The sequence below is a fragment of the Lepeophtheirus salmonis genome, chromosome 14 (assembly GCF_016086655.4).
Source record: "Lepeophtheirus salmonis chromosome 14, UVic_Lsal_1.4, whole genome shotgun sequence".
Lineage (NCBI taxonomy): Eukaryota > Metazoa > Arthropoda > Copepoda > Siphonostomatoida > Caligidae > Lepeophtheirus > Lepeophtheirus salmonis.
In genome coordinates this window covers 24474648-24493755 of record NC_052144.2, presented here as the reverse complement: position 1 = coordinate 24493755, position 19108 = coordinate 24474648, and the positions used below count along the sequence as shown (strand labels likewise).

The 19108-nt window shown below is 32.1% G+C and overlaps 2 protein-coding genes across 3 annotated transcripts; one reads left to right on the top strand and one right to left on the bottom strand.

Annotated features, from left to right (window-relative positions):
* Nucleotides 1–9610: 9610 nt before the first annotated feature.
* Nucleotides 9611–11239, bottom strand: LOC121129073 (oxysterol-binding protein-related protein 11). Its single transcript, XM_040724744.2, has 2 exons — nt 10720–11239; nt 9611–10639 (listed from the first exon to the last, which is right to left on the bottom strand). Exons 1-2 carry the CDS (start codon nt 11087–11089, stop codon nt 10098–10100), a joined length of 912 nt encoding a protein of 303 aa, XP_040580678.1. The 5' UTR covers nt 11090–11239; the 3' UTR covers nt 9611–10097.
* Nucleotides 11240–12105: 866 nt separating this feature from the next.
* On the top strand, nt 12106–18239 carry LOC121129138 (serine/threonine-protein kinase 16). Of its 2 annotated transcripts, none has more exons than XM_040724820.2 (5): nt 12106–14915; nt 14981–15261; nt 17012–17170; nt 17236–17390; nt 17831–18239. In XM_040724820.2, exons 1-5 carry the CDS (start codon nt 14806–14808, stop codon nt 18074–18076), a joined length of 951 nt encoding a protein of 316 aa, XP_040580754.1. In that variant the 5' UTR covers nt 12106–14805; the 3' UTR covers nt 18077–18239. The 2 variants fall into 2 exon arrangements, with proteins under 2 accessions (XP_040580754.1, XP_071749411.1); XM_071893310.1 differs by having other exon boundaries at nt 14554–14915; nt 16988–17170.
* The last annotated feature ends 869 nt before the right edge of the window (nt 18240–19108 follow it).

Below are 19108 nucleotides of genomic sequence, written 5' to 3'. Positions count from 1 at the left end.
GAAGGTTCTACGAGAGTTGGTACGGATCTTTTTGGCTGTTCTTCCATCACTGTGCTAGCTTCATTGAATTTAGAAATATTCATCATTTTTGAAGGACAAAATAAACTATAGATTCTCCCTATTATTAATGTGAAATGATTAAACTTTTGGATTCTTCTCATTAAGAATATGGATCGGAAACATGAGAAAATTTGGATTTTTTTTTAATAATTTAGTAATTTTTTGAAAAATCTTGATTATTCATCCATGATTTTTTAATTATGGTGCCAAATGAGGATTTTCTTTAATTAACTATTATGTTGATTGGTTTAATAGAAGTTATGAATTATGGAATAAAATAAATTGTCAAACTTATTTTGAATTAGATATAAAAAATTGTTTTAACCCTAAAATGTTTTTATTGACTAATTGACTATTTAAAGCGAGGGCTGATGCAACATCAATATCATACGAATATTTACTCACACTTAACAACGTGGTTGTTTTAGTTTGACACATACAAACCAAACCCCTATTTGATATAATATTCAAGAAGAATGTTTCGTGGTGAATTTTTACTTGGATATATGTATATCGCAGCATATTAGTATTAGTTAAAACTTGTATTTATAATACTTTTACCAATCTATCATCTTGTATGTACCCATCTTTACCTTTTTAGTATGTACAGGGAGCTCACCAATAATACATATTTTATTCATTTAATCCTCCATCCTTCCATTTATTTATTTCCGCGTAGCCCCCTCCCCTTTGTTTGAGATGACTCAAAATATATATATATATTTTTTTTTTTTTTTTGGGGGGTCAAAGGAACTGACTGTGATATAATTTGTTGAAAGACCATTTCTTGTAAGCCATTTTCCTTATTGATGGTTTTGAGAAGCATCCTACGTGAAGGGTTCTGCCACTGCAAATCCATATGCCAAGACTCGAAGGAGTTATTTTTTCTAGGCAGGTTTGTACCAGTTCATCCTTTTTCAGTTCAATCGTTCATTTTTTACCTTCCGTTCGCCGTTCATTTTTTATTTTTTTTTCGTTCATTCTTGAATTTTTATTTATTCATTTAATATTTATCTAGTATTTAAAGTCAAAACTAAAAAAACACCTTTTTATTTCGTAATATGTAAAAATGAGCCTCAATGACGTAGCTTACTAAACACAAAACAGGCAATCCCAGGGGTCTTAAAATGATACTCTCAATCTTCAATCTTTATAAAAGGGTGCCCAATTTTTTAATTTTTAATTTTATTATTATTAGCCTCAAAATAAAGGCAGTACTTTTATTCAAGGCAACCTCCAATTTATCTTCAACGGCCTCCCTCCTTTAAAAAATAGCAGAAAAACGACATATTTTTTTGAGTTACCTTATTTACTTGAAAGGTGTACCAACGGCATAGACGATTTTGACAAATGCTTAGTTTGCTGTTCATTAAGGGGTGCCATAATGGGTGCGAAGAAAAAAAAGTGACCCCGAACCTAACCCAATCTTCGGCCTGAGCTCAATTTTTCCAAAATTATAGTTGGGCCAAGTTGCACCCATAAAACCATGGTCTGGTTGGTCTTTAATTGTCAGGCCCAGTCGAGTTTTTCTTTTCTTGTTGATTTTTTTTTTTGGAGAGGCCTCTGATTGGTTTTTAATTGCTTTGCATGCACGGAAGTATAGAAGTGTTTTGGGGAAATTAATGGAAATGCTGGAAATTTCTACTTAAATAGAGGAAATCAAATTATTGTCAGTTATATTTAATGTAGATAAATTCTTAATATTTCACCCAATCTATGTTTTTTTTTTTGTTTTTTCAATCCATTGCTTCGTTTCATTGCACCATTTGCTGGAAAATAATTAATATCAAGATAGCCTTCAAAATTAACAATAGGGTATATTGGATCAAATAAAAATTATTATGGACTTCATAACATTTATTTATCTAGTATCTTGGAAAGTTTCCTTTCAATCTGTTCATGAAACGTACATCTATTTCAACCCAACATTAGTACCAGGCACACCGGAAGCAGTTTTGGAGGGGGGGGCAAAGACCTTAGGGGGATCACGATATCTTTTGGTGAGGGCTCTAACCCAAATGCACTTGCCTTAGAACAAGCTCAAGTTATACAACATGCATTCATATACAAGGGCACATACACACGTGCGCGTGCAAAATTTATATAAAATAAATACCTGAAATTATTACATTGAATATGCACCCAATTGAAGTGTTGTTGGGAATTGTATAATATATTATTATCCCTACAATATAGTTTTATATTATAACTATCAAAATGGAAATTGCTTTCTAAAATATCACTTTCTGAAACGATTGAAAAAAACGCTGGAACTTTTTAAACTTTCGATCTACACTAGAACATTTCAACTTTCTTTATGACAGAAAATGCGTTTCTTTGTTTTGTGTCAACGCGTGAAATGAACTCATTGGCCACATCTTCATTGGCAATAAAGTATAGCCATAGGCTCTCTCGGTTGTTTCGGTTCTTCTTGCCCATGTTTTTGTGTGAAGTCTAACGATTGTTGCCAAACTTTATCAAAAATTCATCCCTACGTATGATTTACAGTTTTCCAAGAGCTTCTTGGGAAATTTTAAGTCCTTGCCCTACCGAAGCATCTGGTGACTGAATTGATTCGCTGAACCTCTCGCTTACTTCGAAAACGGTGATAATCATGAAATGACAAAAAGTGAATTCAAAGATGGTAGAAACTTCTAAAAATCTACTTGCTCTAGATTGTGTGTCTCTGTCTATGACGATGTCTTCTATTGTAATCAAGGCTTCCTTAACTGTTGGCAGCTGCTCTTTGATCTTGCTCAGAGCCTTCTGTTTCACAGGGACACGTATCGGGCAGAGAAGCATAATGAGTCTACGGACAGCCAAGAGCTTCTGCCATAGTCTTAACTATGGAAAATCTCTTTTGGTAATCTTTAAGGAAGTGTATCTTTCCGTCACTGTTGTGAGGAAGTTTCTAAGCTTGGGAACATCCTTGATAATATCTTTCACAACAAGATTAACTGAATGCATGTAGCAGTGAATGGGATGGCATACATTGTGTTAAGAATTTCTTCTTGTATTTGATTAAATGTCTTAGAGGCCTTCCTTTCGAGCCATCTATCCTAGCTTTTGACTCCTGCATCCCGAACTTAAAGTAATGATATGAAATTAATGTTCTGATCACTGTGTCCTCAGATAGCTTTTCCTTGCTTCGCTCTGTACTTCAACATAATTATTATTGTTAGTAGATACTGGGTGTTTTTTTTACTTTCTTCTTGCACAATGGTGGCTAGTCTTCTTCCAACATTTTCACCCTGCCAGAGTTTGCTGCTCAACTTGTAGATCAACAGGCAATGGCCTTCACTCTTTTTGTGGTTCAGGAATTTTTTGGTAGCATTTTTGCAACTTCTGAAAACATTTTTGATTAAGTTTTTTTTTTTACATTTGCCTCTGCAGGGAACATTTCACAGTTTAGCTTGTCGGGAAGTATAGCAGAATGCAATACAATTTCTGTTATATTGGAGCCATTGGAAGGTATTATACAATTATTTTCGAAATTGGCGTCAGTGTTGATCTTTTTTGAATTCACGAGTTGGCTTTTATGTTTTCTGCATTTAACTCATTATTTAATTTCTTTTGTTCCATGTATGTATTTATATTTAAATCAAAAACTTTAATTATGTATGTTTTCTACTATTTAATATATTGTTTGAATGAAATAAAATAAATTGAATTGTCATAGAAAATAATCGTGTGGGCAAAACACAGCCCTGTGGCTTATCATGCTCTGTACTGATAGGCTATAAAATCTTTAAAAAAACATTCCAACATTTCGAATGTTAATACCATGTTCTTTTAGCCTTATACCTCTGCAAGCTATACACCCGTCGTATACAAACTGGTATAATTTGCGCGCGTAGCGTGCATCAAAATTTTAAAGTTAATGTTTAAATTACATTTAAAAAGTCTTAACTTATAAATTATATATTTGTTTTGTGTGTGAGACTTTTTTCGGGGGGATTTTGGATTGGGTGTGCGGCTAGCCCCCTTGCCTTCCACTACCGGCGCCTATGATTAGCACCTTTAATCTTTATTACTGCACAATATGAAAGTACTTTGTCTGAATTTTTCAACTCTTTTTACAATAATTCTTATTTATTTTCTGGAGAGCATGGGGAAATATTCGTATACTTGAATTTCCTACACCAAAATCTGTGATCTAAACATCAAGGGAATTAAATGAAATTTTCAGGAATTACAGAGTACAGTATTGTGGAAAAGTTGATATTTTTAAATACCTGTATATAAAAATATCTTCCCACGCTCTCCAGACAATTAATGATAGATTTTGAAAAAAAAGGAGAGGTTAAAAATTAATACAAAGCACTTTCATATTGCGCAGTAATAAAGATTGAAGATACTAATGTCGGATTAAAATGTATTTTTTTCACATAAACAGGTTTAATAAAAACTTTATAAAATACTCAATTAATAAATGAATTAACGTCCATTATACCCTTTATTTGATCCATTATAGTTTAATTGTGGTTTTTGAAGGCTATCTTGAGATGACTTATTTTCTAGTGAATGGTGCAACTAAACAAAGCAACGTATTAAAAAAATACAAATAAACTATATATTTTAGACATCATCAAAGATAATAATTATAATTATACCCATGATCAAGAAAAAAAGATGTAGTAATCTTCGGAAAAAATAGTGTAAAAGCTACCTCTTATGGACAATAAGAAAATTAACCACCCCGTTCACATTATTTTCCCGTTCATCGTTCATATTTTTTTCGTTTGTCGCTCATTCGTTCAAAAAATGAACGGAAAGAGTGAACACCGTTCGTTTTTCCGTTTAATGTCCAAGCCTGAGTTCTAGGTAAAACTTCTTCCGTTCATATTCCATAAAGCAGGGCGATATCATGTCTCTTTTCTTGTTCTTCCCATATGTCTACTGATATATTATAATCATCTTCAAAATAATCGGCAATGACTCTGATATCCTCAGAAAATGTTTCTCTGAGGATCTTAAAAGCATTTATAATTCTATCAGGAGGTAGGAATGAGCTCCGGATTTATATATGTATTAACATATTAATGAACGGTGAATAAAAGGTAAATATATGCTAATTTATAAAGGTTACATTCAAATCTATATCATTTTTGTAAAGAAAACATACCCATCCAATGAGGCAAATTTCATTGGTTATTCGTATCATAGTAAATAATACTTAATAGAAAATTTTCAAATGTAGTGTTTATTAGCAAAATACAAAGAGCTTTGGATAGGGACTATCTATAGATGATTTGGTCAGAAAATCAGAATTGAGAACTACTAAATCCCACCTTCTTTGCCTTGAGTGTCCACACTTTGCCAAGAGTCCTTTAAAAGAAATGATCGGAGCTCAAGGATATCCTTTTTTATAGATCCTAATCCAAGAAGGCCCATCGATCGAAGTGTTTGAATGCCATCCCACTCAATATGTCTTGTAAATTCATCCCTCCAAATAAGCTTACAGAGTTGAGACGAACTTCTCCAATTTGATGGGTGTGTGTGTGTATTGGCTTGAGTTATTTATTTATTAAAAATGAACTTCCAATGGAATATGAGACTACTAAATTGAATAAAGTTTGTAGAAATTTGTCTGGAGATTCGTTTGCATATAAATTTACTAAATAAAAATTAATGTTTAACTGAAATATCTGTCCTTTTATTAATAATTTTTCCGTTTTTTCTCTCTTTTTTTTCAAGACGATGCTTTTTAAGCAAAAAAATGCAGGAGCAAAAACAACTGCAAAGTATTTCCAATTTCCAGAACATTTTATTACATAATTTTTGCAATATTTGTAAACATGAACCTGTTATCGAGTGTTATTTTTTCGACAACATTATTTTTCATGACTTTTTTATTTTTGCAAGGCTAAAAAAATTAATATTTGTAGTTTTGTGTTTCTTTTACAATTCCAATTTGCAAATTTTTGGAAGTAAACAAAAATGGACTTCTCATCTAGAAATTTTTTTGATGCATATATGTTGGTATGTTATTTGAAGCAATATAACACAATATTTTTTTTTATTCTAGCGGTTCAAGTGCCGCTAGAACCGGAACCGATCATGTTGAACCAAGACCGCAGTATATTGCTTATGGGTCTCGGCTCTTGTGTTTTTTGTTCATATAAAGAAAATAAAATATATTTTATAAAAAATAAATTAGCTTTAATTAATAATTTAAGTCAATTTTCCGAGTTTTTTTTTCTTTTTGTAGGCATTTGCAGCATTTTCCAATGATTAATTTTCGTTGCCAGGGTGATACAGTTTTATTTTTGTTTCAAATAGCTTAGGGCTTCTTATGGATCTAGAAAAGTGGTTTTATGCACCAGACGGTGTAAATAAAGAGGGGACCCGGTGGGTAGATTATGAATCCAGCTACGCTACTAAGCTTATCGAGGCCCTATAATATTTCCTAATCCAGGGCTTCCCAAACTTAACTATGCCAAGGCCCCCTTTATACGAAATGTGTTTACAATGTATGTATAGACTGAAAGCAATCCTCAATTCTCCATCTTTCTGCGCCCACTCCCTCCTTAGCCTCACCTCGCGGCCCCACTTTGAAAATTATTGCAACCTTAGTTTCGGGGCCTCTGCTAAAACTTGGGGCACTACGCACTCTGCGTGTAAGGTAGATGTAGGTCTGTTTGTATCTAATATCAGATCCAAATTTTCTAGCAATGCCCCTTGTTTTAAGTGCCTGTTACCAAACTGAGCCTGTATAAGAAACCGAGAAGGAAACCCTTAAAGTGAAAGAACTGAGACCGATAGAACCACTGAACCTGAACCAGGTACAATCTTCCTTGGTTTTTTTATCCAAAATAATACATTATGATTGAAATAACCATGCGTATCATGCGAGAGAAGGGAATATACCTCTGACAACAAAATACGTAGGGTATCTGTTAGCGCGGTAACGCCGTGGCGTATGAGATATTAGGTTGTATTTATATAGTTATATGATTATGATGTTTAAAAAATTGGACATTCATTCTTTTATTGACTTATGTTCAAGATTGTTTTTGTGTTCACTCGTCACATATTTCCTTTACTGTACACGTGACTATTTTTTTTTTTTTTTGTAAACTACTGGCTGAGAAGTTACTCGAAAGGGCCAAACTTGTTTTTTATAGAATATTTAATAAATAAGCAGTGTAAGGTTGCGTTAATAAATATAATTAGATGGATTAAATTTTAATAAATAATTAATATTTAAGAGGATCATTTATGTTTCATATCCATTGTATTTTATTACTATTTGTTGATTAGATGTAAGTCATCTAAACGACTTATTTATATTTAATTTCGGAAATTTTCACACAACCTTTTTTATTGTTTTTTTATAAAATATTCCATTAAAAAATATATAACTGTAAAAAGCAATCAAAATGCTTTAGGGCGACTACGTCACAGCAATAACAAGATTTTATAAGTCTGTGTTAGGAATAGTAGTCTTCCTTGTTTTTAGATAGAATTGTTTATTTTTCGCTTAACCGCTCTTTCCCTAGAGTCCTTTTACTTAAGCTATATAACAATAAAAAGCTTAGGATGGTATATTCAAAAGTGAAAATCCAGTGTGAAATGGGCTTGTTAAAAAAACCCGAAAATCAACATGGTAACTCTAACAATTTGAAGAATGTTTTGGAGGAGAAAAAGAATAATGCTCACGACGTTTCATTATATCAGCTATGACAAGACAGGAATCAATATAAACAAGGGCATTTGCTAAAATTACTCTGATGTCGATTCTCAATCCTATTCTGAGTCCAATAAGGGTTTACAATTATAACTCCGCAACAAATCCTCAGGGTTATGCTCCATCTTTTATGAGCACGCAGGAACATTCAAACAGGGTTTGAATATAATTGAATCTATTTAGGAAAGGATATTCAGTGTTCCCTACGAAGGAAATAAATAATAATGACAACTGCTAAGAAAAATAAAATTCCTTCTTTATACTACCAATTGCAAATTAAGGGACCAGCCAAAAAAACTCATGAGATTTAAATCATTGATTATATGCTTAAGCAAGGGGTATAACGTACTCCTTGACTTAAAAGATAATTTATATAATTTGATTGTTCAAGTGATTAGATTTTATTTTCAACTTTACAATTGTATCCTCGTACGCTTAAAAATGTGCTCATATCTTGAGAATACTTGTTTTTTTAAATCAAAACTAAATATTCTTTATATCTTTGCAATGATGTAATGACTAAAATATAAAAATTTCAACAATTCAATTTGATTATTTGAGATTTCAAATCCAATAACATGACAATCGGAACAATATTTAATGAACTCGATAAACCTGATAATATATTAATCCTATTTTAATTTTTTTACTAACATAAAATTTCCGAGCAAATAGTGAAATTTCTAAGAATGTTTTCCAATCAGCCTACGTATAATGCATATATTGTAAAGTCATAATATATATTCGTAATGCATATTCTACTCCTTATTGTGTCTTAAAACCTAACTTATTTTTTTATTTGTAGATACATCTTAGATAATTTAATACTTTACCTATTTTAAGTAGTAAATTAATATTTCATCAGTAAAATTAGGTATACAATATCAAACGAGCCGAGATTTCACGGGAATGAACATAAAACATCGGACATTATTTCACATAATATACACAAAATAGATATCCTGAAGACCTTCCCTAATTTACGAAGATAAACCTCCTAAATATTAATTCAATTGTCAAATCATAGAATTATATTTACAGATTGAAAGACTATTATTTAATTTCATATTATCACTTTTTTTAGTACAAATCGTCGCAATGTTTTAAATTTATTAGACATTTGGTCAAATAAACTCGAAGATGCTTGTTCCTTAGTTCTGGTTTCATAATTAAAGGTAGAAGGCTCTTTCAACGGATACAAGGAATTTGAATATTTTTTAAGGGATATTGGGATTACCCTTGGTTCAAATGAATATCTGAAGGGGAAATCATAGCTGAGCTTCAAAGGATACATTTTGAATGGAGATTTTATAGGAAGTGGTCGATGTGAGAAATCTATTTTTTTGTTGAGTGGAGATACCTTCGAAGCCCTGAAATGTGATATATTAAATCTAATAGGCTTGAGTGGATAGACTGTAAAATCATTTGGCTTCAGAGATCGAGGAACAGATTTCTTGGTCACATTGGAGGACGACTTTTTAACCTTTTTAACTAGAGTCTCCTCTTCGTATGCTTTTGGAAGAGGTTTTACACTGGGGTGATTTGAGATAACGTGTTTTTTATAAGTCGTAAGATTTTTAAATCCCTCCTTGGAATCACACCATTGACAATGATAAGGCAGCCTTTTGTGAACAGTAACCACATGAGATTTGACATTCAAATTATTAGGGTCTTTAAACAAACAAAATGGACACTTAAATAAAATTTGAACTGGAGATGAGTTATCCTTTGCCGAGAATTTTGAGGAGTATAGAGAATGAAGAGGATCATTCCTACCGATGAAACAACGACTCCATATTCCCTCTAAAGAAAGGGTATTTAAGATACCTATCTTATTCAAGTTCATTTGGCACAACGTCGTCTGAAAATAAAATTGAATAAGCAATTCATATAATGTAATGATAGTTAATTAATTATATATAGTAAGGAAAATAATTTATTTTAAGGATCTGAATATTTGTAACAATTAAAAACAGTCATTAAACGATATAATATGTACTAATATGGAAATATATAACCAATAAATTTACGATAGGCAACAATAAAATGTGATATCGAGGAGAAATGAAGTTCATTGTAACTAAAATTGTCAAAGGCTTTTAATTAGAAATGACTATGAGGAAGAAGTTCCATTAAACGTACACACGCGCAATACATACAATGACAAAGGAGTCTCATTGTGAAGCAATGTTCGACTTTAAAATACATTTTTCTCCAATTATTTACTGGGTGAGGAATTAGCAGATGACTTTTTCGAATTCATATACGAGTTACTGAAATAATTCACAATTTTAAGCCCATTTTGGACGGCTTGAAATTTCCGAAGGGACTTCGGGGAAAACGTTTGTCAACTGCCACCACTTATTCTTTCCTTCAAAGGTTCTTTCAAACTTCCAGTGGATTTTGTAGGTGATTCCGTGTTTAACTTTGAAGAAGTCAGAGGTGTGCTCGAACTGGATCCATTATCTTGTTGTAAACTTAAAGATGACTGTTTTTTACGAGGTGAATTTAGAGGGGAATGAAGGGAAAATTTGGATTCAGAGAGTGTTTTGGATTTAAGAGGTAATTTTTGTGTCATGTTTTGATTATAATCTTGAATCATGAGTAGTGCATTTTCCAAGCATAGAAGAGCAGATTGGGATGTGGATTTTAGTATGAGGAAATCCTTATCAAAGGAGCGGGGGGACTTTTCTATGTCTTTGACTACTTCTTTATGGTTTACATTGCATTGATGGAGAATGTCATGAGCGGAGCCGAGGGCATCTAGAACAGTCAAACTCAGATTTTGAAGAGCTTCATTGGGTTCACCATTATGGCGGAGATGTGATTTGGATCCAGGGGGAGTGGGAGGTAAATATTCCCGAATCGGTGGTGAAGCGGAATTGACAGCTAGTACAATAATTATGTATTAATATCAATACATACAAAGGATTTCAAATCAAGGATGGGAAAACAAAGCTAATGAATACCTGTTAAGGCCTTGTCATGACTTTGAGCGACGCTCCTCAATTTATCCACCCAAATTTGACGTTCTTTGACGTTGGAGGCACGCAATTTAAATGTTTCTCCCGATGCAAAGTCCACGGAAAAAGCCGTGGAATCCTCTTGAGATGGAACCACAAATGCACCTGCCAAGTGCCCAGAGCCCCTCACAGGACGACTCACATCATACTTGTCCTCCGCACTTGTGTAATAGCTCAAGGTTCCCGTCTCTGGATCGAGGATCATCCAACGGTACTGCCAGCCTTTCACCAGGTTCGTGAACTTGTTCAACTGACCCTCGAACGCCCGCCTCTCGGGGCACAATACAGATACCTCTGCTGACGACACGCTGCTCATCCTGCAATCACTTCCTTCTACACTAGTATTACTAATTACTCTGGACTGTCTGCATACACTTAATTAGAGCAGAGAAGAGCTGCAACGAGACACTCAGTAAGGACAACCCGATTGACAATTGAATTGGGAATTAGTTACTCAATACTTATCACGTAACCTCTTACAACGTCAGAGGGAGCTTCCCTCTCGCCATGTCCAATAAATAGCTAGATGACTATTCTAATTAGCTCCCCCCTTGTTTCGAATTGAATTAATTAGAATAATAATTATTAATTAATATATTTTTATATAATATAGTGTGTACAATTTGCATTGTCTGTACATGTTGCAACCCATAAATAACATGAATAATTTTAAATGAAGGATTTACAGTACTTGAGATGAAGAAAATGCAATAACTGAATGTTTTATGGATGATCTATATATTGTAATATAATTTTCGACTATTCTAATAAAAAATTACTAGAACATTAGTATACTTTGGAACATAATAAAGTTCAAATGCCCACTTTTATACTACACATAAATACATAATAACCATGTAATTTTGATTGATCTAAACTATTCACGGATACTAAACTAGCATTTCATTTAGATCTATTAAAATAACTATCGGCATTTAAAATTTATAATGTGCCACATTATTTTTAATAGAATAGCTGAAAATTATAACCCGGAATATTCAACTATCCCATTATTTTCATCCCAGTAACTGTAAATCCTTCATTTATAATGATTCATCTCATTTTTTGTCTGCAACTTACAAACAAATTTCAAATTTATAAACATACAACTTGTATTATATTCATTATGTCCCAAAATTATTACATTCATTAGGTAAACTATGACAATTGGTGAAATAGGTATGTCATTGACGAAATGGTCTCATAATTGAGTATAGCCTATAGGACATTTATATAAAACTTTATTACTTTTTGGTGTTATTATCATTGATATTTATTGTTATCAGTGCCTTATGACACTTATGAAGTTATGAGTCATAACTTATGACTTATGAGTTATGATTTAGGAAAAGGAGTGTCTGGACATTCTACAGCTAAAACGTCAGCTGATTCAGTAAGTGCATATCTCTAAAACCCTAGTTTAAAAGAATCGATGTCATTGCTTATTAATAAGAATAATTTTTCTTTGTGAAAATGCCTACTTGTGCTGCTTTTGGATGCCGGAATAAGCATGTTTCAGGCAAAGATATATATTTCCAAAATATTTACACCAAAATAAGGCTTGGTTACGTGTTCTGAGGTGGAAGAACTAGGAACCGAAATACTATATATTTTTAGGTAAAATTTCAAAGTTTCCCTCCTAATGAACGCCATTGTTCTTTAACATTCGATGAAATGGCCATAAAATCTGGTTTTGTATTCGATGAAAATCAATAAAAGAATATTCATCAATTGATACAAACGATGTTCTCACAACTCATGCTTTGTGCTTCATGTTGAAAGGTATTCAAACTAGTTTGAAACAAGTCGTAGCATTCCATTTTAGTGGACACTCATTCGACCCAAAAAAAATTACTTCCATAATTAAGGAAATTATCAATTCAGCTTCAACCATTGGTCTGAAAGTTGGTTTGATAACCAGTGATATGGGTCCTTCAAATCAGGCGATATAGATGAACATCGGAATAGTGCTAAAGAAATGCAATATCATTAACACTTTTTCTAGTCCTCTCTCATCCCATAAACTAATATGTTTCATAGCAGATATCCCACATTTGATTAAGAGCCTACGAAATCACTTAATGAGAGGACATGCGATTACCATACTAGCACATTTTGTAAAGAACTACAATATTTTTTCTAAGGGTGTGGACATGGAAGCCTTTCTATCTTTAATTGCATATCAAGATAAAGTATCATATAAACTTCATCCAAAATTGTCAAAGAAGTCTATTAAGTATGGACAATTTCAAAGAATAAAAGTGAACCTTGCCTCTCACCTTCTCAGCCAACAAACGGCAGCGGCAATTCGAGTGTTCGTTTCTACTGGATGTAAGATAATAAATATCTTACGACAGTTTTATGATCAAGTAGCCCTACTTGATCATAAAACCATGATTTGTTTTGACCTCACCACTTCCAGAAGACCCGCTGTTACTCTCAGTATGCGTTTAATGTCAAAATATAAAGGGATTTCCTTTATTCCTTCCGAGATCTTTTTGAGAATTTACACATTAATGACAATAATGGATGGAAGCCAATCCAAAGCCGCATAATTTTAAGTACATCATCTCTGATAACATTGCACCATCATTTTTTTTCGATTTATAAATTTGACTTTTGTTGTGTAGCTGCTTTACTGAAGACTGTGTTGAGAATTTGTTCTCCTCTATAAGAGCAAAAACTCCTACACCAACTATAAAAGAGTTTAAAAATTATCTGAAGCTAGTGACTTTGTCACAGTACATCTCGGGGAAAGATACTGAGAGCTATCAATTTGATGATTCCGTGTTCCTCACTGATTTGGAGGAAATATCTCAACAGTTTCCTAAAAAAGTGGAAGATAACTATAACCAAAAAATTGCTATTTATTTGCCTCAATTCGAATTCCTCGAAAAATGGGCTTTAACTCAATAGGGAGGTTATTGTAATTTGCAGAACATCAAGTCTTAAATGTTTTAAGTATTATACAAATGACTATAATAATCGTTCTTCTTTAAAAGTCTTTTTTGGAAAACTCTTTAATTTATTGTAGTGATTCTTCAATTTTCATTGTTTGTATATTAGAAAGCTATCTTCGTCAATCCTGACATATCTTTCCAATGAATGTATTACTTCTTGTCAACCTGAAGCATTGGGTAAAATTGTAAAAAAATATTGTATTTGTAAGCTACACATTTATTGTAAAGATAAAAACATAAAATTTTAAGGTGCCTCAGATGTCTTAGTGGCAAGTAATGCGAGCAAAAGCTTAAAAGTGAGACAAATTGTTTTTTAATTTGTAAATCCTCTGTTTATTCGAATATTATTTTCTATGAATATATTTAATTTCGTAAATAATTAAGTATTTGATTCAGTTATACTTTATTCATTTATATAAGCTTGGGGTATTACGTTATTAGTTCGTATTTTCTTGTTAGATGGCGTACATGATACCCAGACTATCCTTTTATAAGGCACTGTAAATATTTATTTAAAAACAATAGTTGACGGAAAAGGTGGAGTTGCCACCAGAGACGGGCTCATATTAATTTTAATATCATCTGTGATGTGAAGTTAAAACAAATAATTAATATTTTAGATTACATTCCAATTTACGATGAGTTACTTTGTTATAAATTAAAAATAAAATAATAAATGTTCTAAAACGTTGACATGAAAATATCTCCAGGAATTCATAATACAAAAATATAAGAACCTGTGTCGGTCTTCCCTAGTTATCCCCCATGTTTTATTTTCTTAAAAATGTGACGTGCCATTCAGGTAAAAGAGGTTTTTTTCAATGACGTCATAAGTCTAGTTGTTGGTAAAAGAGCGAGAGGTAAATTGATAATTATGAATATTGATGACCTTGAGATTCACAACATGTTTGTAATAAGTATCATATAATTTAATAGTAACAAATATAAATGTCAGTGATTGCATAAAATAATCAAAGATTTTGTGGATTTAATCAATTTTAACAATAAAATACTTCAATTTCTGTTGAGAAGCTCTTATTTGAATTATATTATTTGATTTTTAATCTATGTCATGAATGCGATTTCAAATCTAGTGAGTTACATTAACTCATGTATCTGTTCCAAAAAGACACTTGAGATCAACGGAAGACCTTTTACTGTACTGGATCACTTGGCTGATGGGTAAGGAAGGACTCGTCCAATGACTCTTATTGTTTTTAACTATATATATTTATTTGTTGTTATAGAGGTTTCTCACAAATTGATTTGGTGGAAAATCAGGAAACGCGTCAGACATTTGCTCTTAAAACCATAGAATGTCATTCCAAAGAGGATGAAGAAGCTGCATTCCAAGAGATTGAATATTACAAACAGTTGGATCATGACAATCTCGTTCGATTAAGAACAAGTTGCCAAAAAGGAGAACTGAGGGAGGACACCTTGGATACGTCCAAGGTCCTTCTACTCTTTACCTATTATCCCAGAGGCTCACTCAATGAAGAATTGACAAGAAGAGCAGAGAGCAGAGGTACTCTCCAAGGACTTGAGTATGTTTCACAAAAACAAACAAAAAGTTGGATTTGATAATCCTTTATATTGATAAATTTCGTGGATTTGTGATGCCCAAGTTATTAACAATGTGTCTGTGGCAGGGCTAAAACCATTCCATATTTTGAGTAAATTTTCGACTAAAGACTTGAAAATAGATAGCAATATCAGAAGAATCGGTTAAATGGTTTGAATCTCTAATTGATAGTGTTTGTCTATCTCTTTATAGAACGGAAATTTGAATATGGGATATATTAGTAAATCGTTAAATCATAGCGGGATTCTGGAACAAGGATGATGCCCAAGTACATTTAAATGTAATTAAGTCGCGTAAAAGTACTTCATTGAAGAATATATTTGCTTATTATTTGGTTTCAATCCCATTTGATGAGTTAGTCTATTTTTATAGGAAGTAAATTACTGGAAGTTAGCTTGTAAAGAAGAGAATTTATCGGCTGAAATGGAATCTAACTAATTTGTCAGATTGAAGCCGCTTTTGATCTTTTAACTAATCAGTAGCAATTGTAGATATCCTAAGCGACGCAACTAGATATTACGCTCAGAGTCTAAAGGCTCCCTATATCAACATTTATTACTTACAAGCACATATTACAATTTATGAGAATAATGACTGTTTAATCTTTAAACCAAGCACCAATACTCGTGTTTCATGAATACTAAATTATAGGACTTAATTACAAGTATTAATGTACTTTTCTCCCACCCTCTTGGTTGGGCTGTTTTCTTTAAATTTTCCGGATCCGGATTTTGACAGAGCCCTTCTACCTCTCTAACCGTTTGGTATTTTGCTGACAGCGTAGACGGTTTTCCTGAAGACTCCCAACTACTAGGAGTGTGCGTATGGAAATTCGGCGATCACATTCAAGTGTAATTTTCTCGAAATATGAATTAATTTCAATCACTCAACATCAATTAATTATTGAATGGAGTAAGTGTTCATATTTCAATAGACCACCTGTTAGAATTGGATTTTATTCTAGCCTCCTTTGGTAGAAAATTAATCGTAAATATCGATTTTTCATTTTTCTATAATTGTCTCAGTCCTAGTCTGTTTGATATTTATTATTCTACGAGTCTTATTTTATTTTAAAAAAAGTTAGGCAAATATTTATCCCATAATCTTGCTTAATATGGCTTAAAAAATATAATGTATTTTGAAATGTTTATTATTGTGTATATTTAGGCAATGAAATTTGAAAAGAATGAAAATATGTCAGACTGCAGCTTTGTGTTTCGAACAGTGGTATATCTCTGGAACCAATTATTTGTAATTTTTGGGATTATTGTCGACTTACAATTCTGATGGCAGTCATTTATAACATGATATATTTGTCCTCCATACTTTTAAGTTCGATCAATAAACATTGTCGGACAGTTACGTAAAAGAATGTGGAAACTACTTTGATAAATTATAAAATTATCAAACTTGAATACCAAGTGAAAAAAATCGTTTTTAATTTATTGAAATTTCCATCACTTAAATTTCACGTCTTACTTTTTTATATTTTGATCTCTTGATATAAACATGTTTTTATATTAAGGTAATGTAATTTTATACGTAGACATTCTTAATCCCTTGTCTCTCTTTGGAGAATTATTCTGTACATAGTATATCTTGGATATATATTAATTTCAATACAAAAATTAAATAACCAATACTTGAATCACGTCGAACCATACTCAAGTCCTTACTCTTTCTACCTATGAAGACTTCTTTCCTCAAATCGTTATACTCAATCTTTTCGATCAAATATGCGAAGGACTGGCTGCTTTGCATGCTGCTTCTCCATATCCATTAGCTCATCGGGATCTTAAACCGCACAATATTTTACTTACCAATGACTTTTCACCCATCATCATTGACTTGGGTAGGTTGTGTTTGAGAGTATGTGTAGGTATTTTATGAGAAAAATACATTTATTTAAAAAAACAGGATCGACATCAAAGGCCAGAGTTAAAATTTCAAGTTCATATGAGGCTAAAGACATTCAAGATACAGCGGCGAAAAGGAGTTCTATGACTTATCGTAGTCCAGAACTCTTTCAAGTGGACGTCAATAGTGAACTTGATGAACGAACGGATATTTGGGTTAGTTTTAATTTATATTTATTAGTATGGATCGGATGTAAATCGATATTTTTCTGATATTTTAATCATGTTGGATGATTTATAGATCCATATGGTTAAGTGACCAAGCGTTTTTCTTTTTCCCAGACATATCCTGAAAAGGGAATTTTCTTTGTAAATTCATGAAGTGTCCTGTTTTATGAAAGACAAACAGCGCATGCAAAAAATTGACTTAAATAGAAAGTAAATTGAAAATAAATAAAGACAATAGACGAAAATATTTGTTAAAAAATCTAAAATTCAAGATACAAAATATTTAAAAAAATACTAATCGTTCATATACTGATCAGTAAACAATTTATTTTAAACTACTTTTATATCCGATGAAACCCCTGTATTTTTATCGAAATATTCAGAATTCATATAGAGCTACATTCATAAAGTATATTTTTAAATTTCAGTCCCTAGGCTGCCTCCTATTTGCCTTATGCTTTTTTAAATCTCCTTTTGATGTTGTTTATGAACGTGGAGACAGCGTGGCTCTTGCTGTTCAGAGTTCGTCCAATGTACATTTCCCCAACGACTCGCCTTATTCCAAGGAAATACATGAACTAATAGAATGGATGCTTACATTGGATATCAGCAAAAGACCGTATCTGGATGAAGTAATGAAGAGAATGGATGTTATACGGGATGACATGTTGTGAATTTTTCTTTGACTAAATATTTTTATTGTGCTGTTTTATGTAATAATTTATATATTATGACAAACATATTTTTTAATCAATATGGACTTTAGTCCTTGATATGTTTCTTACAATTACATATTTTTTTTTGAGTTTTTGTACTTAATACAAACTTTCCCACTTATGTTGAAAGAGTTACAATCTCCTCTTATTATTTAAAAAATGTTTCATTTCACCATTACCAAATTAGTTGCATTTTTTGTTGATTCTCTACACATATTTTTTATAGAACTACTAATTTATATTTTATAATGGGACCTCCTACCTTGTTCTGTTTTACCATGAATCTTTAACATCACTTACAGCATATACTACCCCAAGCGCATCTACAAATGTAAATTCACTTTTAGTTCTATTTTATGCTATACTCTTGACGTTCTTGTAAAAGATATTTCTTTAAATATTTCTCCCTGACGCATATGACAAAAAGTATGTACTCTTATGATGCATGTATCTTACTCTTTTTTGGCGTGGATATCTATCCCCCCCAAAAAATTACATCAATATTGATTTTCATAATTACTTATAAAAACTTCAATTTTCAAGCTTCTCACTTCAAAGTTTAGGTTATATTCGATCGCTATATAGCCAAGATTTTTATACGAAATATTTTTTCACAGAAGTACCAAAAGTATAACATAAACAACAAACCTAATTCATAAATAATATATAGACAACTTGGCGGTTGTGAAATAAAAAAGTAGCTTATGTTCTGTGCAGTTTCTCAAAGAAAATGAGCTCAATCCATCCTACCGTTTTTGAGTATATAGAATTATACACTCCAAAAATGCCTTATAGGCGCCGTGGCGCTTCGAGCGAGAAAAAAAATCAAAACCTTATCATATATAAGACTACAGACTGAACAATTTTAATTTTATGATAGAACCCTTTATCATGCTCTATTGAATCCCTACATAAAAAAAAACTTAGTGACCTCATTTTTCAGGTTAAGTACTTCAAATTTCAGGCAAGTGACCAATGTTAAAAAAACAA